At 42.3% G+C, this 26,592-nt stretch overlaps 1 protein-coding gene across 2 annotated transcripts in view; it reads right to left on the bottom strand.

The window, feature by feature from the left end:
• Nucleotides 1-26,592, bottom strand: part of ablim1b (actin binding LIM protein 1b) — an 84,198-nt gene that overhangs the window by 18,121 nt on the left and 39,485 nt on the right. For both annotated transcript variants that reach the window (XM_035734823.2, XM_052478355.1), the window contains exons 3-6: nt 25,118-25,301; nt 24,896-25,005; nt 16,162-16,288; nt 5,925-6,018 (exon numbers count right to left, since the gene is read on the bottom strand). In XM_035734823.2, coding sequence (XP_035590716.1) covers nt 5,925-6,018; nt 16,162-16,288; nt 24,896-25,005; nt 25,118-25,301 — 515 coding nt within the window. The remainder of the gene's footprint in view (nt 1-5,924; nt 6,019-16,161; nt 16,289-24,895; nt 25,006-25,117; nt 25,302-26,592) is intronic.

Below are 26,592 nucleotides of genomic sequence, written 5' to 3'. Positions count from 1 at the left end.
GAACTGGAATTAACAGAATTCCGGGGGCCATCTCTCGAATGAAGTAATCCTACCCGTCCTACCACCCCTGTTTTTGTTCATAGAAGTGAAGATGTGTCTGTCTCTTGCTAGTGATGTGTTCTCGGGGAGAGGGTGGGGCTTCACATGGAAGCTGTTCATCTGAGCTGTCTTATCGTGGGTGACATATTCCTGATACAGCACGTCCTACTTGAGTATGCGGAGAGTGGTGATTTGACCCATGGTTTAGACGATGAGGATTTTGTTCCAAAATAAGCATAAGAGATCCCGAGATCGGGGTAGACAGGAAGTTAGAGTAGAGGTTGGGAAGGATCTCTCAATGGCGTATTATGTAGACCAAAATGGAGTCTCTACCTACATGGCAGTCTAAGACTCTGAGCCATTATGGCATATATCGGTGCAGGTTCCCATATTGATCATGGACACAGGTCATAGCTCATGTGGAGAGAGAGGGCTATATGAATCCACTCACCCAGTATGGAAGAAGGTAGAGTATAGTGAAAGTGAGTTTTTGATTGTAATCAGGAGAGAGGGATGTATTGCATAAAGATACGCCTAACCCTTTAAACAGTAATGAAGGAGGATCTAGGGTTGTGGTATGGATATGACCAGGTCTTGGGCAACACCCTAGTACGGTTCTGGGTAGAGGAGTTTAGGCCGGTATGGTAAAGCTGTTCACGAAAGCAGGAATGCCAGATAATGACAGTTGTATTGATTGCACTATTTATATCCCCAGGTTCCCCTTAAATCAAGACTTCCTCCCTTTACAGTGACCGGAGGAGATTATTACCGTTTGGCCCGGTACAGTACTCTTGGGAAATGATGTCAGGGCGAGGTTTTACCGACAGGATTATGCTCCCTTGTACATTTGGGAATGCCTTTCACACTCATGTTGAATGGACATGAAGTTTAGCCAAATGGGAGAAAAGAGCTACTCCATCCGGGTCTCTTGATGACAAAGTATACATTGATAACATTGGGGTTCCACGGGGGTGCTAGATGAGTTCAAAGCAAGAAATCAGATCCTAGCAGGATTAGAGTTAAGTATTTCCGGGTGGTCTACTCTCAATAAGAACGTGGACTGGATTAATTATATTTATGATAATCAACAGAGCTTTAACAAGTATACCAGAGATGCTATTAAAGGTTTTGCAGAACAGACTGAATCAACCAGCCTGATTGCTTGGCAGAATAGAATTGCATTAGATATGTTATTGGCTGAAAAGGGAGAAGTATGCGTGATTATCGGGACCATGTTTGTGCTTACATCCCGAATAACACAGCTCCGGACGAATCAGTGCCCGAAGCCTCAGCTGGTTTGACCACCCTGGCTCACGTGTTGGCAGAACTCTGGGGTGGATACTTCTCTGACTAATTGGGTTTGATCGGAAAATGGGGAAAAAAATATTATGATCACTGTATTATGGGCTACATTCACCTGTGTGAGTGTTTAGTTTTATGGGGCTGTTGTCTAATTCCCTGTGTATGAGGCCTTATTTACAGGTCAATAGATGGTGAGGTACCAGGGGATTCCAGGTTCTGACCCATGGAGTGCTGATTGTATGTCTACAGGACAAGTGGACGAATCTGTATCCTTCAGTTGCGGGGAATGTATGTTTGAGGAGACCATTTTTGATGTTTAGCGAGGCTAGGTTGTATCCTGTTTCAATAATAGACTGTTTTTTTATGAAGATTGTAACGAACATCCTGATAAGAAGAGTTATGATTCTGATGTAGGCCTGAGAAAACAATTATGGCGAATGCAAGTGTTGGGTTATATTTAGGTGATGTTTTGATGACAAGAAATATCTCTAATAAAAATAGAAATGGGCTTTTTAATATTACAATATAACTACATGTGTGATTGGATGTATAATATGTAATCAAACGGTGGATATGTTAAGGGAATTTTTATCAATGATGACTAATTATGTATACATTTCAATCAGGACTGACGAATCCGAATACAATTATGTTACTGAACATGTATGAATTTTCTCTCTTGCTCCCAGTATTGAATATAATGTAGTCAAGAGTTTAGAACAATGACTGTCTGTTCCTTGGTACAAATGAATTAACTATCTCCAGACTAGTCTAGAATGCTTATCTACACTGACTGACCTTGGCTCTAGGCAAAGAGGGAAGGCTTGAGAGCTATAGAGCCTTTCTACCAGTGTCAAGAAGAGACGGAACATTTAGAAAACGCTGACGTCATTTTCAGTTTACTTTCAACAAGCATTTCTTTCAACAAGCATTTCTCAACGGCTGGCCATGCTTTCCGCCTGGCTACTCCAACCTCGGCCAACTGCTCCGCCCCCCCCCAGCAGCTACTCGCTCAAGCCTCTCCAGGTTCTCCTTTACCCAAATCCAGATAGCAGATGTTCTGAAAGAGTTGCAAAGCTTGGACCCGTACGAATCAGCTGGGCTTGACAATCTGGACCCTCTATTTCTGAAACTATCCGCCGCCATTGTCGCAACCCCTATTACCAGCCTGTTCAACCTCTCTTTCATATCGTCTAAGATCCCCAAGGATTGGAAAGCTGCAGCAGTCACCCCCCTCTTCAAAGGGGGAGACACCCTGGACCCAAACTGTTACAGACCTATATCCATCCTGCCCTGCCTATCTAAGGTCTTCGAAAGCCAAGTCAACAAACAGGTCACTGACCATCTCGAATCCCACCGTACCTTCTCCGCTGTGCAATCTGGTTTCCGAGCCGGTCACGGGTGCACCTCAGCCACGCTCAAGGTACTAAATGATATCATAACCGCCATCGATAAAAGACAATACTGTGCAGCAGTCTTCATCGACCTTGCCAAGGCTTTCGACTCTGTCAATCACCATATTCTTATCAGCAGACTCAGTAGCCTCGGTTTTTCAGATGACTGCCTTGCCTGGTTCACCAATTACTTTGCAGACAGAGTTCAGTGTGTCAAATCGGAGGGCATGCTGTCCGGTCCTCTGGCAGTCTCTATGGGGGTGCCACAGGGTTCAATCCTCGGGCTGACTCTTTTCTCTGTATATATCAATGATGTTGCTCTTGCTTCGGGCGATTCCCTGATCCACCTCTACGCAGACGACACCATTCTATATACTTCCGGCCCGTCCTTGGACACTGTGCTATCTAACCTCCAAGCGAGCTTCAATGCCATACAACACTCCTTCCGTGGCCTCCAACTGCTCTTAAACGCTAGTAAAACCAAATGCATGCTTTTCAACCGTTCGCTGCCTGCGCCCGCACGCCTGACCAGCATCACCACCCTGGATGGCTCCGACCTTGAATATGTGGACATCTATAAGTACCTAGGTGTCTGGCTAGACTGTAAACTCTCCTTCCAGACTCATATCAAACATCTCCAATCGAAAATCAAATCAAGAGTCGGCTTTCTATTCCGCAACAAAGCCTCCTTCACTCACGCTGCCAAACTTACCCTAGTAAAACTGACTATCCTACCGATCCTCGACTTCGGCGATGTCATCTACAAAATTGCTTCCAACACTCTACTCAGCAAACTGGATGCAGTTTATCACAGAGCCATCCGTTTTGTCACTAAAGCACCTTATACCACCCACCACTACGACTTGTATGCTCTAGTCGGCTGGCCCTCGCTACATATCCGTCGCCAGACCCACTGGCTCCAGGTCATCTACAAGTCCATGCTAGGTAAAGCTCCGCCTTATCTCAGTTCACTGGTCACGATGGCAACACCCATCCATAGCACGCGCTCCAGCAGGTGTATCTGACTGATCATCCCTAAAGCCAACACCTTATTTGGCCGCCTTTCGTTCCAGTTCTCTGCTGCCTGTGACTGGAACGAATTGCAAAAATCGCTGAAGTTGGAGACTTTTATCTCCCTCACCAACTTCAAACATCTGCTATCTAAGCAGCTAACCGATCGCTGCAGCTGTACATAGTCTATCGGTAAACAGCCCACCCATTTTTACCTACCTCATCCCCATACTGTTTTTATTTATTTACTTTTCTGCTCTTTTGCACACCAATATCTCTACCTGTACATGACCATCTGATCATTTATCACTCCAGTGTTAATCTGCAAAATTGTAATTATTCGCCGACCTCCTCATGCCTTTTGCACACAATGTATATAGACTCCCCTTTTTTTCTACTGTGTTATTGACTTGTTAATTGTTTACTCCATGTGTAACTCCGTGTTGTCTGTTCACACTGCTATGCTTTATCTTGGCCAGGTCGCAGTTGCAAATGAGAACTTGTTCTCAACTAGCCTACCTGGTTAAATAAAGGTGAAATAAATAAAAAAATAAAAAAAACTTGACTCTGTCCATTCCTATAAAATAAGGGTCTTACAAATCCTTATGAATTGACAGAGTGTTTAATTTTAATTGGGAATTAAAACAGAGGAATTCAAATTCCTTCAACACTAGTGAAATTGAACTCAGCTTTACAAAAAATGTGTTTAACCACAGTAAATTCATGATTTAGCAAGGGGGGCAATTACTTTGTCACACAGGGCCATGAAGGTTCAGATAGCTTTTTTTCCCCTTAATAAATAAAAAGATCACTTAACCCAAGTAAACACAAAATGCAGTTATCTTTGAGTAATATTACAATTTGTTTGATCTGAAACATTTAAGTGTGACAAATGTGCAAAAAAACAAGACATCAGGAAGGGGACAAATAATTTTTCACAGCACTGTATATAACAAAAAAAGTACAATACAACATGATCCAGCCTTCTTGGTAAAAAGAGTAGGTGAAAGGATGATCTGTCCTTTGGTCTGATGAGTCAAAATTGGAGATATTTGGTTCCAATCGCTGTGTCTTTGTGAGACGCAGAGTAGGTGAATGGATGATCTCTGCATGTGAAGTTCCCACGGTGAAGCATGGAGGAGGAGGTGTGGTGGTGGCTGGTGACACTGTCTGTGATTTATTCAGAATTCAAGGCACACTTAACCAGCATGGCTTCCACAGCATTCTGCTGCGATACGCCATCCCATCTGGTTTGCGCTTTAGTGGGACTATCATATGTTTTTCAACGGGACAATGACCCAACACACGTCCAGGCTGTGTAAGGGCTATTTGACTAAGAAGGAGAGTGAGGGTGCTGCATCACATGACCTGGCCTCCACAATCACCTGACCTCAACCCAATTGAGATGGTTTGGGATGAGTTGGACCACAGAGTGAAGGAAAAGCAGCTAACAAGTGCTCAGTATATGTGGGAACTCCTTAAAGACTGTTGGAAAAGCATTCCAGGTGAAGCTGGTTGAGAAAATGTCAAGAGTGTGCAAAGCTGTCATCAAGGCAAAGGGTGGCTGCTATGAATAAATATAACATATATTTTGATTTGTTTAACACTTCTTTTGGTTACCACATGATTCCAAATGTGTTATGTCATAGTTTTGATGTCTTCACTATAATTCTACACTATAGAAAGTCAAGAAAAACCATTGAATGAGTAGGTTTGTCCAAACTTTTGACTGGTACTGTATGCATAGTGTAATTGTTTATTGATGTGTTCATGCAAGCTCATCTGCAAAAGAGATTGTGGTCTAAACATGACTCCCTGGCTAAATACATGTTAAATAAAAATCCATTGTTACCCAGGGGTCATCAAGTCTTTGGCTACGTTAGATTAAAGGCTAGGATGAAACCTATGGGCATGTTTGAATAATCTTCAACATCATTCCTTCCTCGTTTTGTTGAATTAATCACCAATCTGACATGACGCGATGCGTTACTGCTGGACTGTAAAAAGAATGTAGCATGCCATATAGATCCCCGGATGAATGGATAAATCCATTAATATAGAACTTGACTATGCACACGGTTCATTCAAAGCAATGAGCAGCAACGACTGAAGGAACAATGATTTATAATTTCAAGTCATGAGACGGGAGGAGCAAGGGGATGAGGAAATGTTTCTTACTTCCAGAACCTTCCCTGTGATGAACTGATTGCAGGCCTCACACTGGACCCCAAAGTGGATCTGGTAGTCTTTCTCGCAATAGGGGGTGCCATCCCTAAGAGAAAAGAGGGGGGTTGGGGGAACAAGAGAGTCAGGCAGACAGAGAGGGCAAGATCTGAAAATGTCTAGTCAATAAACACTTAGATATTGGCTGTGATATAAGATGGCGTCTGAGAAGTCAAAACTGTAATATCTTATGCTTCACGGAGTCATGGCTGAACGATGACACTATCAACATACAGCTGGCTCGTTATACGCTGTACCAGCAGGATAGAACAGCGGCGTCTGATAAGACAACGGGGGCCGGATAATGTATTTTTGTAAATAACAGCCGGTGCACGGCATCTAAGTAAGTCTTGAGCTATTGCTCGCCTGAGGTAGAGTATCTCATGATAAGCTGTAGACCACACCATCTACCTAGAGTTTTTATCTGTATTTTCCGTAGCTGTTTACATACCATCACAGACGGAGGCTGGCACGAAGACTGCATTGAATGAGCTGATTCCGCCATAAGTAAACAAGAGAATGCTCACACAGAGGTGGCACTCCTAGTATCCAGGAAACTTTCTATAAGCATGTTAAATGTGCAACTAGAGGGGAAAACTCTGGACCACCTTTACTCCACACAGAGATGCATAGAAAGCTCTCCCTCGACCTCCCTTTCGCAAATCTGACCATAATTCTATCCTCCTGATTCCTGCTTACAAGCAAACATTTATGCAGGAGGCACCAGTGTCTCGATCAATAAAAAAGTAGTCAGATGAAGCAAATGCTAAGCTACAGGACTGTTTTGTTAGCAGACTGGAATATGTTCAGGGATCCCTCTGATGGTCTTGAGGAGTACACCACATCAGTCACTGGATACATCAATAAGTTAATTGATTACGTCGTTCCCACAGTGACCGTACGTACATACCCCAACCAGAAGCCATGGATTACAGGCACCATCCACACTGAGCTAATGGCTAGCTAACGGCTAGAGTTGCTGCTTTCAAGGAGCGGGACTCTAACCCGGAAGCTTATGAGAAATCCCACTATGCTCTCCAACGAACCATCTATCAGGCAAAGAATCAATACAGGACTAAGATCGAATCGTACTACACTGGCTCCGACACTCGTCAGATGTGGCAAACCTTCACAGACTACAAAGGGAAGCAACGCCGAGAGCTGCCCAGAGAAACGAGCCTACCAGACGAGCTAAACTACTTCTACGCTCGCGTCGAGGCAAACACTTAAAATATGCATGAGAGCACCATGCATGTTTCAGTGTTACGCTCTCCGCTGCCGATGTGAGTAAGACCTTTAAACAGGTCAACATCCACAAGACAGATTACCAGGACGTGTACTGTGAGCAGGCTCGGACCAACTGGCAAGTGTCTTCACTGACATTTTCAATCTCTCTCCCTGTCCGAGTCTGTAATACCAACATGTTTCAAGCAGACTACCATAGTCCCTGTGTCCAAGAACACCAAGGTAACCTGCCTAAATGACTACCGACCCGTAGCACTCACGTCTGTAGCCATGAAGTATTTTGAAAGGCTGGTCAAGGCTCACATCAACAACATTATCCCAGAAACTCTAGACCCACTCCAATTTGCATACTGCCCCAACAAATCCACAGATGATGGAATCTCCATTGCACTCCACACGGCCCTTTCCCACCTGGACAAAAGACACTTTCAAGTTAAGTGTACTGTTAGCTAGCTAGCTCGCTAGTTAAAGTTACATGTATGATCTTATTATTCGTATCTCAGAGCCATTTGCTTTGCTAGTTATAGCCTAATGTTAGCTAGCTAACATTGAACCTGGTTGGTTAAGTAACTGCAGATTCATGCAGGGTGGTATCGTCATGAGTTGGGATTATGGTTAATTGTTTAGCTAGCATGTCTTAAAAGACTCCACTATGCAAGTATCCATTTCAATATAATGTCACTGCGACAACTGTTGATAGACGTAGCTGGTAAATTCACTCTGGCTATCAAGCCGATTTCATAGCAAGGGTAAAATAGTCTAACAAGTTATATTTTCAGATATTACACGTTTGTAATTTTGATAGAAATTATTTTTCAAGCTAAAGTGTACTGTTAGCTAGCTAACATTAGCTGGTAGGTTCGCTAGCTAACGTTACGTGTATGATCTTCTTATTCGTATCTCAGACCCGATTGCTTTACTAGTTATAGACTAATGTTAGCTAGCTAACAGATTCATGCATGGTAGTAATGTTAGTAATGTGGGATTATGGTTAAATACCTAGCTACCTACATGTCCTAGCAAAAAACAAGTAACCATTTCAATAGAATGCCACTGCGACGACTGTTGATAGACGTAGCTGTTAAATTCGCTCTGGCTATCTACTCCGATTTCAGAGCACTCTCGTCTGAGTGTGCCAGAGCGCAGAATTTACGAACACTCAACACCTGTTGAATATGACCGGTGTCAGTTGGCAAAAAAGTGTAAATTATAGCTAGCAAGCTGGCCAACACTAGCCAGTTAGCTTGGGTGCTTGACTGCTGTTAACGTTTGGATCAACCCTTAAAGATATGGGTGGGGCTAAAACTTGAGGGTGTGAACGATGCTGAATGGTTGTAGACAAAGCAGAGCTCTCCCGTAGGTACCAAAACATTCAAAAGGCCACTTTTGAGGTTACAAGTTTCTCAACTTTCAAAGCATAATTTCTTCCCTATTGTTCCTCAAATGCAGGGTATGATATACCAGTCTGTACCTCTGTGTCTGTACTTTTATCAAACGTAAAAAACACACTTTTCAAATGTTGCTACATAAGACCGAATCAAGGCGCTCATCACATATCTGCATTGGATGAGTACAGAGTACAGATTATTGTATGGGATTTACAAATATTTGAGATAGATCTTTTCACTTTTTTTTACTCAACTTTGAGTAAATGTATTTCTTGGTTTCTTTTCATTTTGAGAAGAGATGAAAATGCAATGAATTGCAGGTTATTTGTTAATTTCAAAAAAGGAAATTACAGATTTTAAGGTTGTGTCATTTGATTTGGGGTGGGGAATTCTTGGGGGGAAAAAATGGTGTCCCTAGCAATTTTCCCTCTAAGCTGTGCTCGGGCACACAGTTCCCAGGGCCTGCTGCACATAATAAATATCAGCGCACGCAGAAAAGCAACATCACTCAACTTTCTAGAGTTCTCTCGTTAGTTAATACTATCAATGTTTCCCTTTACTGTGGGAACTGTGATTGAATAATACTGCATTGATTCACTTTCAATGTAACAGAACTATGCAAGAGGGGCCACAGTGTCTCCTGACCCTTCCTGTCTCAGCCTCCAGTATTTATGCTGCAGTAGTTTATGTGTCGGGGGGCTAGGGTCAGTTTGTTATATCTGGAGTTCTTCTCCTGTCCTATTCGGTGTCCTGTGTGAATTTAAGTGTGCTCTCTCTAATTTTCTCTTTCTTTCTCTCTCTCTGAAGACCTGAGCCCTAGGACCATGCCTCAGGATTACCTGACATGATGATTCCTTGCTGTCCCCAGTCCACCTGGCCGTGCTGCTGCTCCAATTTCAACTGTTCTGCCTTATTATTATTGGACCATGCTGGTCATTTATGAAACATTTGAACATATTGGCCATGTTCTGTTATAATCTCCAACCGGCACAGCCAGAAGAGGACTGGCCACCCCACATAGCCTGGTTCCTCTCTAGGTTTCTTCCTAGGTTTTGGCCTTTCTAGGGAGTTTTTCCGAGCCACCGTGCTTCTACACCTGCATTGCTTGCTGTTTGGGGTTTTAGGCTGGGTTTCTGTACAGCAACTTGAGATATCAGCTGATGTACGAAGGGCTATAATAAATAAAAATGATTTGATGAGATTTTGTTGTGTGCAGAATGCATCATAATAGGATTTTATTACATTGACAGGGATGACTCAGGCCCCTACTCTACACAGACGGGTGTGCCATAACCAATCAGAGCTGCAGTAGGTCTATATGCAAATAGACCATTGCCATATATGGATATGTACCATTCCATTTGAACTGGACTGTGTTTACAACATGAGCAGTCGTGAATTTGCTTGTTTTGAGACCAAAGCGAGAGCTACATGTAGTGACGTGTGTACATTCGTTCATATTCTTTGCTAGATAGTGAGTTATTAGCACAGTTATGAATCATTTGTAGTCAGCAATTGGGGAGTGATTGCTTCCTACACAAGCACAAAACATGTGCATTTCTAGACATCTTTGAAAAACGAGTCAGATAGATGGACAGTGTTGTATTTTGAGACAGGCTTGAATAAGCGAAGTAGCCAATAAGAAGAGGGTAGCATAATTTGTCTGATTCTCTGTAATAATGGTATGGGAATAATGATAGTGGTTTCTTGCATTAAACAACATTTTCAGTAATATCTTTGTTTGAAGGACAAGTGGATAAACAGGTTATGCCAAGCCCTGCATAGTTTTTTCAAAAGTCTCATGGAAAGTAAGCCTACGTTGAACACCACACATTCGCTGCTACTGTAGGCTGAACAATAGAACAGCTATTTCCATTTTAAATGTTACGGGATGCATTTTCTCCATTGTTTTGATGGTCGGCCACTCTGGCAGGTCTACATTATGATCAAATAGCCACAATAACCTACTTGACCACTGTTAACTAAATTAAAGCGGGTACAGCCTCAGTGTTCAAAGTAAATGCGCAGGAACATATCTCACAACGTTCAAGTTTGTGCTCAGCAGAACTGAAATTTGCTCAGTGACAAAACAACTTAGAGGGAACATTGGTCCCAAGGAATTCTGGTGGAAAAAAAAGTGGTGAAGGGGCAGCCAGTGGAAAATATGGAGCATAGGGGTTGGTAATGTTCTCTAGTTACACCATGATTGGCTCAGTGTTCTGTCACTCATGTGGGCACTAAGTCACCGCAAAATCTATGGCTAGAGCTTGAAAATTCAAGCCCCCTGTGTGCTGCCATAGAGTTCCATTAGAAGTGCCCATCCAAGGAGGCTCAAGGTAATTGGGCACAGATAAAATTACATCAAATCACGTTATATCTACCGTATATTGACATAATTGGACTGATCATGTCAACATCACACTTTTAAAATCTTAGCGAGCAGTCATCATGAATCAAATAGACAATCTACTGGCAAATCCTTTTCAATCCTCATCATATGAAGAGAGAAATTATGAAGAGAAATGGTATATCAAATTATCGGTACTCATTGGCCATTGGACATTAACATTGCACAACAAGTTGGAAACCGCAAATTCAACAATGAGTGGTTTGGAAGGAATCAGTGGCTAACTGTAAGTCTTGCAAAGTAATCAGTAGCCAGTAATTCAGAGGAGTGGGAATGTGGTCCAAGTCTGGGTTTAAGGGTCTCTTTTCCAAGCTTAAAATGATAAACATTCAACATTGGCCATGCTGTCAATCCAGTATGACTTCTGCCATACTGGAAACTCGGAACTCTCAGGCTTCAGTGAGTTCAAGACAACAGCGAACTCAGAGAAAAAGCTCAGACTGGGAAAATACTTTTTGAATGCCCATCCAACTCGGAATTCCAAGTTGGGAACTCGGGCCTCTTTCTAGCGCTCCGATCTGAAGATCGCAGACGTCATGATTCGACCTTGTTTTTTTCCCCCAGAGTCCCCAGTTGTCTTGAAAGCGCCATGAATCCAGAGAATGCCAGACTTTGATGACAAAGTTTTATGACAAAAATATGCCCACGGAGGACCAAATAAAATAAAAATGTATTGGTCACATTCACATGGTGAGCAGATGTTAATGCGAGTCTAGCGAAATGTTTGTGCTTCTAGTTCCTACAGAGCAGTAATATCTAACAAATTCACAGTGACTACCATATACACACACAAATGTAAATGGATGGAATAAGAATATGTACATATAAATACACTGCTCAAAAAAATAAAGGGAACACTTAACACAATGTAACTCCAAGTCAATCACACTTCTGTGAAATCAAACTGTCCACTTAGGAAGCAACACTGATTGACAATACATTTCACATGCTGTTGTGCAAATGGAATAGACAACAGGTGGAAATTATAGGCAATTAGCAAGACACCCCCAATAAAGGAGTGGTTCTGCAGGTGGGGACCACAGACCACTTCTCAGTTCCTATGCTTCCTGGCTGATGTTTTGGTCACTTTTGAATGCTGGCGGTGCTTTCACTCTAGTGGTAGCATGAGACGGAGTCTACAACCCACACAAGTGGCTCAGGTAGTGCAGCTCATCCAGGATAGCACATCAATGCGAGCTGTGGCAAGAAGGTTTGCTGTGTCTGTCAGTGTAGGGTCCAGAGCATGGAGGCGCTACCAGGAGACAGGCCAGTACATCAAGAGACGTGGAGGAGGCCGTAGGAGGACAACAACCCAGCAGCAGGACTGCTACCTCCGCCTTTGTGCAAGGAGGAGCAGGAGGAGCACTGCCAGAGCCCTGCAAAATGACCTCCAGCAGGCCACAAATGTGCATGTGTCTGCTCAAACGGTCAGAAACAGACTCCATGAGGGTGGTATGAGGGCCCGACGTCCACAGGTGGGGGCTGTGCTTACAGCCCAACACCGTGCGGGAAGGTTTTAATTTGCCAGAGAACACCAAGATTGGCAAATTCGCCACTGGCGCCATGTGCTCTTTACAGATGAAAGCAGGTTCACACTGAGCACATGTGAAAGACGTGACAGTCTGGAGTCAGTCATGGTGGGTCAGTCATGGTGTGGGGTGGCATTTCTTTGGGGGGCCGCACAGCCCTCCATGTGCTCGCCAGAGGTAGCCTGACTGCCATTAGGTACCAAGATGAGATCCTCAGACCCTTTGTGAGACCATATGCTGGTGCGGTTGGCCCTGGATTCCTCCTAATGCAATACAAGACCTCATGTGGCTGGAGTGTGTCAGCAGCTCCTGCAAGAGGAAGGCATTGATGCTATTGACTGGCCCGCCCGTTCCCCAGACCTGAATCCAATTGAGCACATCTGAGACATCATGTGGGGTGGCAGCGTAGCCTAGTGGTTAGAGCGTTGGACTAGTAACTGGAAGGTTGCGAGTTCAAACCCCCGAGCTGACAAGGTACACTGTTCCCAGGATGTCATTGAAAATAAGAATATGTTCTTAACTGACTTGCCTGGTGAAATAAAGGTAAAATATAATAAAAAAATGTCTCGCTACATCGACCAATGCCACATTGCACCACAGACTGTCCAGGAGTTGGCGGATGCTTTAGTCCAGGTCTGGGAGGAGATCCCTCCCAGACATCCACCACCTAATCAGGAGCATGCCCAGGAGTTGTAGGGAGTTCATACAGGCACGTGGAGGCCACACACACTCCTTTTGACTTGTTTAAAGGACATTACATCAAAGTTGGGTCATTCTGTAGTGTGGTTTTCCACTTTAACTTTGAGTGTGACTCCAAATCCAGACCTCCTTGGGTTGATACATTTTTGTGTGATTTTGGTGTCAGCACATTCAAATATGTAAAGAAAAAAGTATATTTCATTCATTCAGATCTAGGATGTTATTTTAGTGTTCCCTTTATTTTTTTGAGCAGTGTATATTGATGCGTGATAGCCATGCGGCATAGGCAAGATGCAACAGATTGTACAAAATACAGTATACAGTTGAAGTCGGAAGTTTACATACACCTTAGCCAAATACGTTTAAACTGAGTTTCACAATTCCTGACATTTAATTCAGGTCACGTTTTTACTGTGGATAAAGATACTTTTGTACCCGTTTCCTCCAGCATCTTCACAAGGTCCTTTGTTGTTGTTCTGGGATTGTTTTGCACTTTTCGCACCAAAGTACGTTCATCTCTAGGAGACATAATGCGTCTCCTACCTGAGCGGTATGATGGCTGCGTGGTCTCTTATACTTGCGTACTATGGTTTATACAGATGAACGCGATACCTTCAGGCATTTGGAAATTGCTCCCAATGATGAACAAGACTTGTGGAGGTCTACAATTGTTTTTCTGAGGTCTTGGCTGATTTCTTTTGATTTTCCCATGATGTCAAGCAAAGAGGCACAGAGTTTGAAGGTAGGCCTTGAAATACATCCACGAGTACACCTCCAATTTCCTCAAATGATGTCAATTAGCCTATCAGAAGCTTCTAAAGCCATGACATAATTTTCTGGAATTTTCCATGCTGTTTAAAGGCACAGTCCACTTAGTGGATGTAAACTTCTGACCCACTGGAATTGTGATACAGTGAATTATAAATGAAATTATCTGTCTGCAAACAATTGTTGGAAAAATGACGGTGGTTGAAACATTTGTTTTAATTACTCCAACCTAAGTGTATGTAAACTTCTGACTTCAACTGTAACTGTAAATCATGCAAATATAATTTTCGTGTGTAAGCAGTATATAAGAGAACGAAAGGGACTGCCCTGGTGAAGCTCACTTCAGCCTGGACTTTATGCATCTGAGTTTCACTGTGACCTTTTTAGCTTGTTATTAGTGGGCAGTATTTTCATTTTTGGAAAAATAACGTTCCCAAAGTAAACGGGATATTTTGTCAGGACAAGATGCTAGAATATGCATGTAATTGATAGAAAACACTCTAAAGTTTCCAAAACTGTAACAAAACTGTGCAACTGATATTGCAGGCGAAAGACTGAGGAAAATGCAATCTGGAAGTGCCTCATGTTTTGAAAGCTCTGCGTTCCAATGCGTCCCTATTGAGCAGTGAATGGGCTATCAACCAGATTACTTTTTCTACTACAGCATTGTGACGTAGTTTTACTCATTTATGTTGAAGAATACCCGTAAGCGGCTACATTGTGTAAGTGGTCACCTGATCGCTCTCAGAGTGAATCTCGCATAAAATAGCCATTTTTCCAATCGGTCCTACTGAAAAACCAATTGTCCCGGTGGATATGTTATCGAATAGATATTTGAAAAACACCTTGAGGATTGATTATAAACAACGTTTGCCATGTTTCTGTCGATATTATGGAGCTAATTTGGAATATTTTTTGGCGTTTCCGTGATTTCTCAGCCAAATGTGAAGAACAAACGGAGCTATTTCGCCTACAAAAATAATATTTTTGGAAAAAAGGAACATTGGCTATCTAACTGGGTGAAAACATCCAAAGCTCATCAAAGGTAAACAATTTAATTTGATTGCTTTACTGATTCGTGACCAAATTACCTGCTGCTGGCTGGACATAATGCTATGCTAGGCTATCGATAAACTTACACAAATGCTTGTCTTGCTTTGGCTGTAAAGCATATTTTGAAAATCTGAGATGACAGGGTGATTAACAAAAGGCTAAGCTGAGTCTCAATATATTTCACTTGTGATTTTCATGAATAGGAATATTTTCTAGTAATATTTATGTCCGTTGCGTTATGCTAATTAGTGTCAGTCGATGATTACGCTCCCGGACCCGGGATGGGGTGTCACTAAAGGTTAAAGAGTTATTCATTTAAGATTGACTTCGAGTGTCTCGTGTAGAATTTCTACAAGAATTTGGCGTCACAAAATGCATGACTGATTCTGCCAAGCTTTCTAGTGAGGGTCTGCAAGAAAAAACATATATTTTTTGAAAGTTTGAAAGTGTCTATGGTTGTATGCAGTGATTGTTTACTTACTCATTTGATAGATTAAGTAGTAACTAAATTAATAAAATGTTATGATAATTATCAGAGTGAGTGATAAGAGTAGGGAATGTGGTGGAACATTTGTTTGTGCTTTTCTAAAAAACAATTTCTGTGTTCATGCAAGTGACTGATTGAATGTGCCTGAGAGGAATCCTCACTATCAGCATCTGCAATTTGGCAGTACGCCCAAAACCTTGTTTTGAGAATGAAAGGGATATCTCAGTTTCAAGGTCTCAGCTTGGAGAGAAGAAGCTTTGTGGGGTATTGTTGGGTCACATGCATGAACCAAACGTTAACGATTAATTCATTATGCAAATATAACTTGTCTGTGTAAGCAGTATAGTAGAGATAACGGGACTGCCCTGGTGAAGCTCACTTCAGACCGGTGTTGTGACCTTAAAACAATTCCATATAGCTTAGTAGAACACCCCCTCTTTGTGCCCCCATATTTGACATTTCACCTATTATAAGGTTGTAATTTCATATACCCAATCAGCTTACTATTTAGAAGGGAAGCACAAGTTTTTGGACACAGCCTGAGAGAGAAAGAGAGAGGGGGGAGGGTATAGAGATTAAGATAGGCTTGAGTGTGTTGCAGTTGATGATTACTCACTTGCTGATGTACTCCCCGCTCAGCACATTGCCACAGGCCTTGCACTTGAAGCAGCCAAGGTGCCACTGTCTTTCCAGAGCCAATAGGGCCTGGCCATTCTTAATGTCCCTACCACAGCCTGCACAGTCTGAAACACACAAACACACTTTTAGCATGATCAGAAAGACAGAGCAGACATATTATACACAAAAGCGCACACACACCTGTGATTTATCTTTCAAATTAAACCATTAGGTGGCGATGTGAGCTAATAGAAAACTCCTCATTCATTTGTCCAAGGGCACAAAGTGATTTATGTTTTCAATATAACATTCAATACATGAGGCTCCAGGCTTTTTTACCCATAAAATACTGATTATATTAATACATGAAGGTAATTGTAACGATGTCTGCTGACAGTCGTCAAGCAAGTTCAGGGACTGAGTGTTAATAAATTAATGCAACATAATACAAAACACGAAAAATAACGCCTGAGGAAGGAATCGAAATGTAATCAGGGAAGTGATGGAGTCCAGGTGAGTCTGATGACACGCAGGTGCGCGTAATGATGGTGACAGGTGTGTGTCCTAATGAGCAGCTTGCTGACCTAGAGGTCGGAGAGGAAGCACACGTGACAGTAATAACAACATAGAAGAAACATCCCCTTTCCAGGACCTTCTCTTTCACAGATAATTAATAAAAATCTAAATAACATCCCAAATCTTTATTGTAAAGGGTTTAAACACATTTTCCGATGCCTGTTCAATGAACCATAAACAATTAATGAACATGCACCTGTGGAACGGTCATTAAGACACTAACAGCTTACAGACGGTAGGCAATTAAGGTCACAGTTATGAAGACTTAGGATACTAAAGAGGCCTTTCCACTGACTCTGAAAAAACACCAAAAGCCCAGGTTCCCTGCTCATCTGCGTGAACGTGCATGCTGCAAGGAGGCATGAGGACTGCAGATGTGGCCAGGGCAATAAATTGCAATGTCCGTACTGTGAGACGCCTAAGACAGAGCTACAGGGAGACAGGATGGACAGCTGATCATCCTCGCAGTGACAGACCACGTGTAACAACACCTGCACAGGATCGGTACATCCGAACATCACATCTGTGGGGCAGGTACAGGAGGGCAACAACAACTGCCCATGTTACACCAGAAATGCGCAATCCCTCCATCAGTGGTCAGACTGTCCGCAATAGACTGAGATAGGCTGGACTAAGGGTTTGTAGGCCTGTTGTAAGACAGGTCCTCACCAGACATCACCGGCAACAACATCACCTATGGGCACAAACCCACAGTTGCTGGACCAGACAGGACTGGCAAAAAGTGCTCTTTGCTGACGAGTCGTGGTTTTGTCTCACCAGGGGTGATGGTCGGATTCGCGTTTATCATTGAAGAAATGAGTGTTACACCGAGGCCTGTACTCTGGAGCAGGATCGATTTGGAGGTGGATGGTCTGGGGCGATGTGTCACATTCATTGGATGATTGTCAGTGCAGGCAATCTTGTTGTCAGTGCAGGCAATCTCAACGCTGCGCGTTACAGGGGAGACATCCTCCTCCCACATGTAGTACCCTTCCTGGAGGCTCATCCTGCCATGCCACCTGCCATACTGCTCGTTCTGTGCGTGATTTCCTGCAAGACAGGAATGTCAGTGTACTGCCATGGCCAGCGAAGAGCTCGGATCTCAATCCCATTGAGCACGTTTGGGACCTGTTGGATCAGAGGGTGAGGGCTAGGACCATTCCCCTCAGAAATGTCCGGGAACTTGCAGGTGCCTTGGTGGAAGAGTAGAGTAACATCTCACAGCAAGTGGAACATCTGATGCAATCCATGAGAAGGAGATGCACTGCAGTGTTTAATGCAACTGGTGGCCACACAAGATAGACTGTTACTTCTGATTTTGACCCCCCCCCCTTTGTTCAGGGACACATTATTCCATTTCTGTTAGTCACATGTCTGTGGAACTTGTTCAGTTTATGTCTCAGTTGTTAAATCTCGCTATGTTCATACAAATATTTACACATGTTAAGTTTGCTGAAAATAAACGCAGTTGACAGTGAGAGGACCTTTCTTTTTGGCTGAGTGTAGAAGCATAAGCATTTCGCTACACTCGTATGTGACCAATAGAATTTGATTTGATCTCTCGTGACCACAAGGGAGAGATGTATATTGTTTTGAAAAGAGATGCTTGTCAGCTAATCTAACAACTAATTCTTTAGGATGGCAGCCATGTTTATATTTGACAAGCAAAAACTCCCTGATCCCAGAATGCCATTCACTATAAAATGCAAATAAAAAAAGTCAAAGATGGCTGCACCCATTGCCTGAAAAATCTGAATTTAGTTTGGCCACTTTTCAGCATATTACAAATCTTCAACGTACGTGTTACAGTGTATAAAAGAACCGGAGCACATGACTTAATAAGTCATTTACAGTTTTTGACAAATCACAAAGCAAACAAAATGTTATCACCTCACAGATCATCACCCCAAATACAAGTCTACTTCCTAGCCTTACCGTAGCATGAAAGCTAAACAGGGTTGCCAGATTTGGATGTAACCATTTTAGTGGGGTTTGTGGGGGGGTTCATTTCATTTGAGGGGAATTTCAAGTCCATGGGGGGTAGAAATGGAGGAAGGTATCGTTGGGGGATATGATATATTACTATGAAGGGATTTATTTGTACATTACAATCCATGAAACAATCGGAATGCATGATTTGTCACCAGTCCTTGAAAATGTGATTAAACAGTAAATACATTACGCCTTATGCACACATACAGTGTGCTAAAGTAGAAACAACATTATATACAGAAACTATAATGATAATGGAATAAGGCACTTACTTTGATAAGAATGCACCCATATGCAAAGTTATTGATAGTAAGGAAAACAACAATGAAGGCAATGCGGGCACCAGATGGAAAATGTGCCAGGGGGAAAAAGTTCTGCATACTTGATCTGGGGAAACACTGGGGCTCTAGTCAAAGAGAGAAGTTTGTCCAGCTCAGTAAAGCTCAGTATAAAAATAAATTGTGCGTAATAGTGAAATGGGCTACTTCTATGTGAATTAATGAGGAGGAGGAACACACCTTAATTCAAACTGTTGTTAAAAAAATAATTTGAAATTGACTAGCCTATTTGATAATTAGCAGGCAGAATGCCTTGGTTTGAGGGCAGTGTGGGTTAAATGTCCTGTTGCGTAACAATCACATTTTGGAACAGTGAATGCATTCTGCCATCACATACATAAAAAACTCACACTGGGGTGACCGATAGAGATATTTGGAACTCACACATGTAAAGGTTAAACATTCACAAGGCTGCGGGGCCAGACGGATTACCAGGATGCATACTCAAAGCATGTACTGACCAGCTGGCAAGTGTTTTCATTGATATATTCAAACTCCCCCTGACCCAGTCTGTAATACCTACATTTCAAGCAGACCAACATGGTCCCTGTGCCCATGTGCTAGACAGAGTGACTAAGGTAGTGTAGTAATAACAAAGATTTAAAGACTAAAAGTGGTGAAAATAGTAGCCTACAATAAGGAAAAACTCCAGGCAAAATACACTTTATCTCGTCCTTGTCCTATATTCTAATCTGACTTTGGTGTAGGTCACGTTGTTCTTCACACTACCATTTCTGGGAAATGCACACTATTTCAAATAAAATATATGTTTATTTGTCACATGATACAGTAGGTGTAAAAGGTACAGTGAAATGGTTATTTGCATATTTGCATAGTAGCAATATCACAATTAGAAAGTGTCCAGATACAAACATTTTATAATAAATAGATGATGCTTACCCAGACACACTTGTCTAAATTGATTGGTCATGTGAAAGAAATGTTATAACCACCCCCAGCCACATCTAGCTAAGTGAATGGGTCTCTACAGAAGCTGTAAATGGCACAGTGAAATGGTTACTTGCATATTTAGATTGTAGCAATAGCAAAAATAGAAAGCGTTAAAAACAAGAACAAAAAGTGTCAATGCCAGTAGAGAAAGAACAAAATGTAATACCATATGTACAAGATTTTTAAATGTTTTAATTTCACCTTTATTTAACCAGGTAGACAAGTTGAGAACAAGTACACATTTACAATTGCGACCTGGCCAAGATAAAGCAAAGCAGTTCGACACATACAACAACACAGAGTTACACATGGAGTAAAACAAACATACAGTCAATAATACAATAGAAAAATAAGTCTATATGCAATGTGACCAAATGAGGTGAGATAAGGGAGGTAAAGCCAAAAAAAGGCCATGGTGGCGAAATAAATACAATATAGAAAGTAAAGGAGAAGAGGCAGATGTTTGGGCTAAATTATAGATGGGCTATATACGGGTGCAGTAATCTGTGAACTGCTCTGACAGCTGGTGCTTAAAGCTAGGGAGGGAGATAAGTGTTTCCAGTTTCAGAGATTTTTGTAGTTTGTTCCAGTCAATGGCAGCAGAGAACTGGAAGGAGAGGCGGCCGAAGGAGGAATTGATTTTGGGGGTGACCAGAGAGATATACATACCTGCTGGAGCGCGTGCTACAGGTGGGTGCTGCTATGGTGACCAGCGAGCTGAGATAAGGGGGAACTTTACCTAGCAGGGTCTTGTAGATGACCTGGAGCCAGTGGGTTTAGCTACGAGTATGAAGCGAGGGCCAGCAGATGAGAGCGTACAGGTCGCAGTGGTGGGTAGAATATGGGGCTTTGGTGACAAAACGGATGGCACTGTGATATATTATATCTAATTTATGGAGAATTAGAGGATATTTTGTAGATGACGTTGCCGAAGTCGAGGATCGGTAGGATGGTCAGTTTTACGAGGGTATGTTTGGCAGCATGAGTGAAGGATGCTTTGCTACGAAATAGGAAGCCAATTCTAGATTTAACTTTGAATTGGAGATGTTTGATGTGAGTCTGGAAGGAGAGTTTACAGTCTAACCAGAGACCTAGGTATTTGTAGTTGTCCACATATTCTAAGTCAGAACTGTCCGGAGTAGTGTTGCTGGACAGGCGGGCAGGTGCAGGCAGTGATCGGTTGAAAAGCATGCATTTAGTTTTACTTGTATTTAAGAGCAGTTGGAGGCCACGGAAGGAGAGCTGTATGGCATTGAAGCTCATCTGGAGGGTCAAAACCTCTCTGGGATATGTGGGACAGTAGCGTCCCACTTGGCCAAAAGCCAGAGAAAATGTAGAGCGCCAAATTCAAATAACTTTCATGAAATCACACATGTAAGATACCAAATTAAAGCTACACACGTTGTGAATCCAGCCAACATGTCAGATTTCAAAAAGGCTTTTCTGTGAAAGCAAACAATGCTATTATCTGAGGATAGCACCTCCGTAAACAATATTTCAACCCTGCAGGCGTGATACAAAACACAGAAATAAAAATATAAATCATGCCTTACCTTTGACGAGCTTCTTCTGTTGGCACTCCAATATGTCCCATAAGCATCACAAATGGTCCTTTGTTCGATTAATTCCGTCCATATATCTCCAAAATGTGCATTTATTTGGCGCGTTTGATCCAGATAAACACCTGTTCCAACTTACGCAACGTGACTACAAAATATCTCAAACGTTACCTGTAAATTTTGCCAAAACATGCCAAGACTACTTTTGTAATACAACTTTAGGTATTTCTTAAAGTAAGTAATCGATAAAATTGAAGACGGGGTGATCTGTGTTCAATACAGGAAGAAAACAAACTGACGCATGCTTTCTGGTAGACGCATGCGCCTCTATCGAACAGTACACATGAAGTAACCCTCATTTAAGATGGCCGTACTTCTTCATTACACAAAGGAATAACCTCAACCAAATTCTAATGACTGGTGACATCCAGTGGAAGTGGTAGGAACTGTCCAGAAGCTAAGATATGCATATTATTAGTCGATTTGGATAGAAAACACTCCAAAGTTGATGTCTGTGAGTATAACATAACTTATTTGGCAGGCAAAACCCTGAGGACAAACCATTCAGGAGTGTTGTTTTTTGAGGTCACTCTCTTTTCAATGGGTTTTTGATTGTGGCCAGCTTTTGTATGCTAGTAACATACTGTTTGAACCTATATGTAATGGTTGTTCATTTAATTGAAGTAGTAGTAGTGGTTGAAGCAAACTAACTAGTTTTACTAGAAGAAAGAAAAACGGCAAGAAAAGACTGACAACTGTCATTTCATTATAAATATGCATAACCCATATTTCAATATTCATATAGTAATTGAACAACCAAAACTGCACTCCCACCCTCCAAGTATTCCTCCAGCAGCTCTGTCATGAGGTTATTTTTGTACTTTCAGTAGGTAATCATCCCACCTATGAGGAAAGGGAGTGGGGAGAATGAGGAAGTGGGAGGGGGTAGGTGGGTGAGCTATTGTCAATATAATTGCATATTGGAACTTTATGTCCAATTCTAAAATAAAATAAAAAACTAGTTCAGTGATATTTTCACCTGTAAGATGACTTTGAAGTATGTGGCCATTGAGAAATTAATGCCGATCAGATGGAAAAATATCTTCTTATACCACTTTGTAGTTTTCTCAGCGCATTCCACAAAACTGTTCATCATATTCACCTTATTCACTACCCCCATTTTGAGGTTACAGTACACAGTCTGCTTTGATCTTTCCCTCTCCCGTCAGGTGGTCGACCTTCCCTGTGGCCGATAGGGTTGCTGTATGGACAATGCAGAGGACATGGACGTCTTGTTTGTCATGCTATTTTACTGCCAGCTGTTGACCGTTCTCATTGAACTCCACCTCCTCATCTTCATGCTTCCGAAATACTGACATCCCCTTCATGTTTGACCGGACTGTGCCACAGGCCACTTTGCAGTTGAAGAGCAGATGCTGGAAGAGTGTGGGACTGTACCGATTGTCCACGTACAAAGTGTGTCCGTTCCTAAGAAGTAGAGCCAGCATGGTCAACACCATGGACCCGGACACCCCAAGCCCCTCACAATGTTGGATGTCAGTGATGGACTGGATGTCAGTGTAGACTATATTGTCCTAGACAAATCCTGTATTCACGTCGCACATAACAAAGAACTTGACCCCAAACCTGTGCATTTTGGAGGGAATGTACTGAGAGAAAGCTAGCCTACGCTTCCATAACATCAGGGACTTGTCAAATGCATCGGTTTTTGTATGGCACAAAGACCAGACCAAATGCTGATGTCATGCTGGTAAGAACATTGATTTGTATAAAATTGGTCATTTAGGTTAGCAGTAGCATTGTTTACGAAATGCAGGCATCACAGCAGAACTAGGAAGGGAAAAGAGAGTGACAAAGAAGGGAGTTGCAAACATAGGATCTGTGCTCCAGTATTCTCTTATGGTGTTATTTACTATTCAGATGAGAAGGACTGTCACTAGGAAGGTATACATTTCACTAATTGTGGTTGTCACCCATTTAGCGTGCCGCCCCTCACTCTTGGCTCTCTCTTCTCCTGTAGCTCCAAGGCAAATTGATTGGTCTCCTCTAATATGTCTCCCACCAGCTCCTCTGTCAGAAACAGCTTGAAGCACTCTGCCTCAAAGGGAGATGGCAAGGGGCTTTGCACTCCAGAATGATACTCAGCAGGGCAGGAGGGGTGAAATGGCTGGTTGCCTTCCAGCTACCGCAGACCTGCCGTACTTCACCCACTGTTGGTCTGCCTCCATCACCGCCATAATCTCCAGAATGACCGGGGACTTCATCGATGGGAAAGGGGTTAAAATTATTATTGTCATATAATCTTACTTAATTGACCATGTATAGCAGGTTGAAATTTGGCCATAGAATCAATGACCAAAAAATATGTATTTTCACGTTTCATTCAGCACCTAAAACGCACCGGATTTTAATGCCTGGAAAAGACATATTTTCAAAGTCTGGAAACTACATATTTTTGACGTACGTATAAGGCGTCTTTTCAACATCCATATAAGACAGATTATTTTTCAACATAACTTTCCTTACTTGGGTGCATCCATTGTTGTTCCATTTGTCCAGTGAACTATGGACACCTCTCCTACTCTGTCTGGGCAGGGTGACAGGAAGCGGTCTAGGATAGACTAATGTTAGAGAGGTTATACACTCTTAGATAAAAAAAGGTACTAAGTAAGGTTCTTTGGCTTGTCTACTCTATGATGGGTCCTGCCTAGAACCCTCTATAAATGGTTCTACCAAAACCCTTTTTATCATCTAAAGGTTCTTCCTAGAACTCTCTTTGAAGGGTTCTTCCTAGAACCATCTATGAATTATTCCACCAGCCTTATTAACCTTTAAAATGAAACTCTTTATGACATTACATAAATCATATGGACTTTCTTTGAGGGCCTAGTTATAGCCTAACACAGGTGGTCGGAAACTCCTGGTTTACAAGTCACATTATGCTGGCTTGCAAAGTGATGTGTAATTCCTATTGGAATCCAGCTAGAGTGAAGATATCCAACAATTGGATTTAATAAAAATGTTATGTAGGCTTTATTTAACTAGGCAAGTCCGTTAAGAACAAATTCTTATTTACAATGGCGGAAAGGGAGGGTTGATAAATGAGACAACCTAAATCATGTTAACAGAAACAATCATCCCACGAGAAAAAAAAAACTCACCACAGCCGGATGAAATTTATGACACCTGTGGTAAGGGATACTCAAAAATGATTTGGACACCCCTCACTCACCCACACACACACACATATGGACACACACAGATGCACGCATGCACGAACACCACACACACTTACTGCTGGAGCTGCTGATGTTTTTGGGGGTAGAGGACATAGGGTGGATGCAGTGTTGACAGAGACAGTCTTTCCCATTAAAGGTGACACGATCTCCAGTAGGAAATGGTCGTCTAAGAGTGAGAGAGAGAGAGTGAGAGAAGAGATACATCTACAGTATGTGTATGTGCGTGTCTGTGTCTGTGTGTGTATATGCATGTGCATGTGGTAGCATAATGATCTTACTTGCAGATTGTGCAGACGAAACAGGCCGGATGGTACGTCTTGCCGAGAGCAGTGACCACCTCTCCCTCTACAAAGCTTCCACAGCCATTGCAGCATGTGCCATGGAGCCGCTGGTAGTCCAACGTGCACAGGTAGTCCCCGTTCTTCATGAAGAAACCTCCCTGTGCCAAGTCGCACCCACACACTGAACACACAAACACAACATGTATTCGCTTAGCATACATGCTAAAATTAGAAAAGTTATCTCAGAATCCATTTCATCAAAATTTTGCCTTCATTTCTTCACAAAATAAAACATTTAATTTCTTCCCACATAAGGTTTCATTATGCTGCAATTAATTAGTAATCTCAGAGAAACAAAATGTCAAAAGACTCCAGCCACCCTAGTCATAGACTGTTCTTTCTGCTATCGCACGGCAAGCGGTACCGGAGCGTCCAAGAGGCTTTTAAACAGCTTCTTCCCCCAACCCAAAAGACTCATGAACAGCTAATCAAATGACTACCCAGACTATTTGGAATCCCCCTCCCCCTTTCCACTGCTGCTGTCACTTTAATAACTCTACCCACATGTACATATTACCTCAATTACCCCGACACCGGTGCCCCCACACATTGAACTGCCATTGTTATTTACTGCTGCTTTTGAACTATTAGTTATTCATATCTCACACTTTTTTTGTTGGTATTTTCTCAAAAATGCATTGTTGGTTAAGGGCTTGTAAGTAAGCATTTCACTGTAAGGTTGTATTCGGCGCATGAGACAAATAAAATGTGATTTGATTTACACAGTAGCTCCAATTTGAGTAATGGGGGATTCCAGAAGTATGTCAGAATATGGCTGCACGATTTGGACAAAATACAGTTGAAGTCAGAAGTTTACATACACTCAATTAGTATTTGGTAGCATTGCTTCTAAATTGTTTAACTTGGGTCAAACATTTCAGGTAGCCTTCCACAAGCTTCCCACAATAAGTTGGGTGAATGTTGGCCCATTCCTCCGGTCGGAACTGGTGTAACTGAGTCAGGTTTGTAGGCCTCCTTGCTCGCACAAGCTTTTTCAGACATTTTTCCAAAAAGTATGATCTTTGTCCCCATGTGCAGTTGCAAACCGTAGTCTGGCTTTTTTTCTGGCAGTTTTGGAGCAGTGGCTTCTTCCTTGCTGAGATGCCTTTCAGGTTATGTCGATATAGGACTCGTTTTTACTGTGGATATAGATAATTTTGTATCTGTTTCCTCCAGCTTCTTCACAAGGTCTTTTGCAGTTGTTCTGGGATTGATTTGCACTTTTCGCACCAAAGTATGTTCATCTCTAGGAGACAGAACGCATCTCCTTCCTGAGTGGTCCCGTGGTGTTAATACTTGCATACTATTGTTTGTACAGATGAACGTGGTACTTTCAGACATTTGGAAATTGCTCCCAAGGATGAACCGAACTTGTGGAGGTCTACAATTTTTCTCTGAGGTCTTGGCTGGTT

This window comes from Oncorhynchus keta, chromosome 24 (assembly GCF_023373465.1).
Source record: "Oncorhynchus keta strain PuntledgeMale-10-30-2019 chromosome 24, Oket_V2, whole genome shotgun sequence".
NCBI lineage: Eukaryota > Metazoa > Chordata > Actinopteri > Salmoniformes > Salmonidae > Oncorhynchus > Oncorhynchus keta.
The sequence above is the reverse complement of the archived record's forward strand: the minus strand, read 5'-3'. Positions and strand labels throughout refer to the sequence as shown.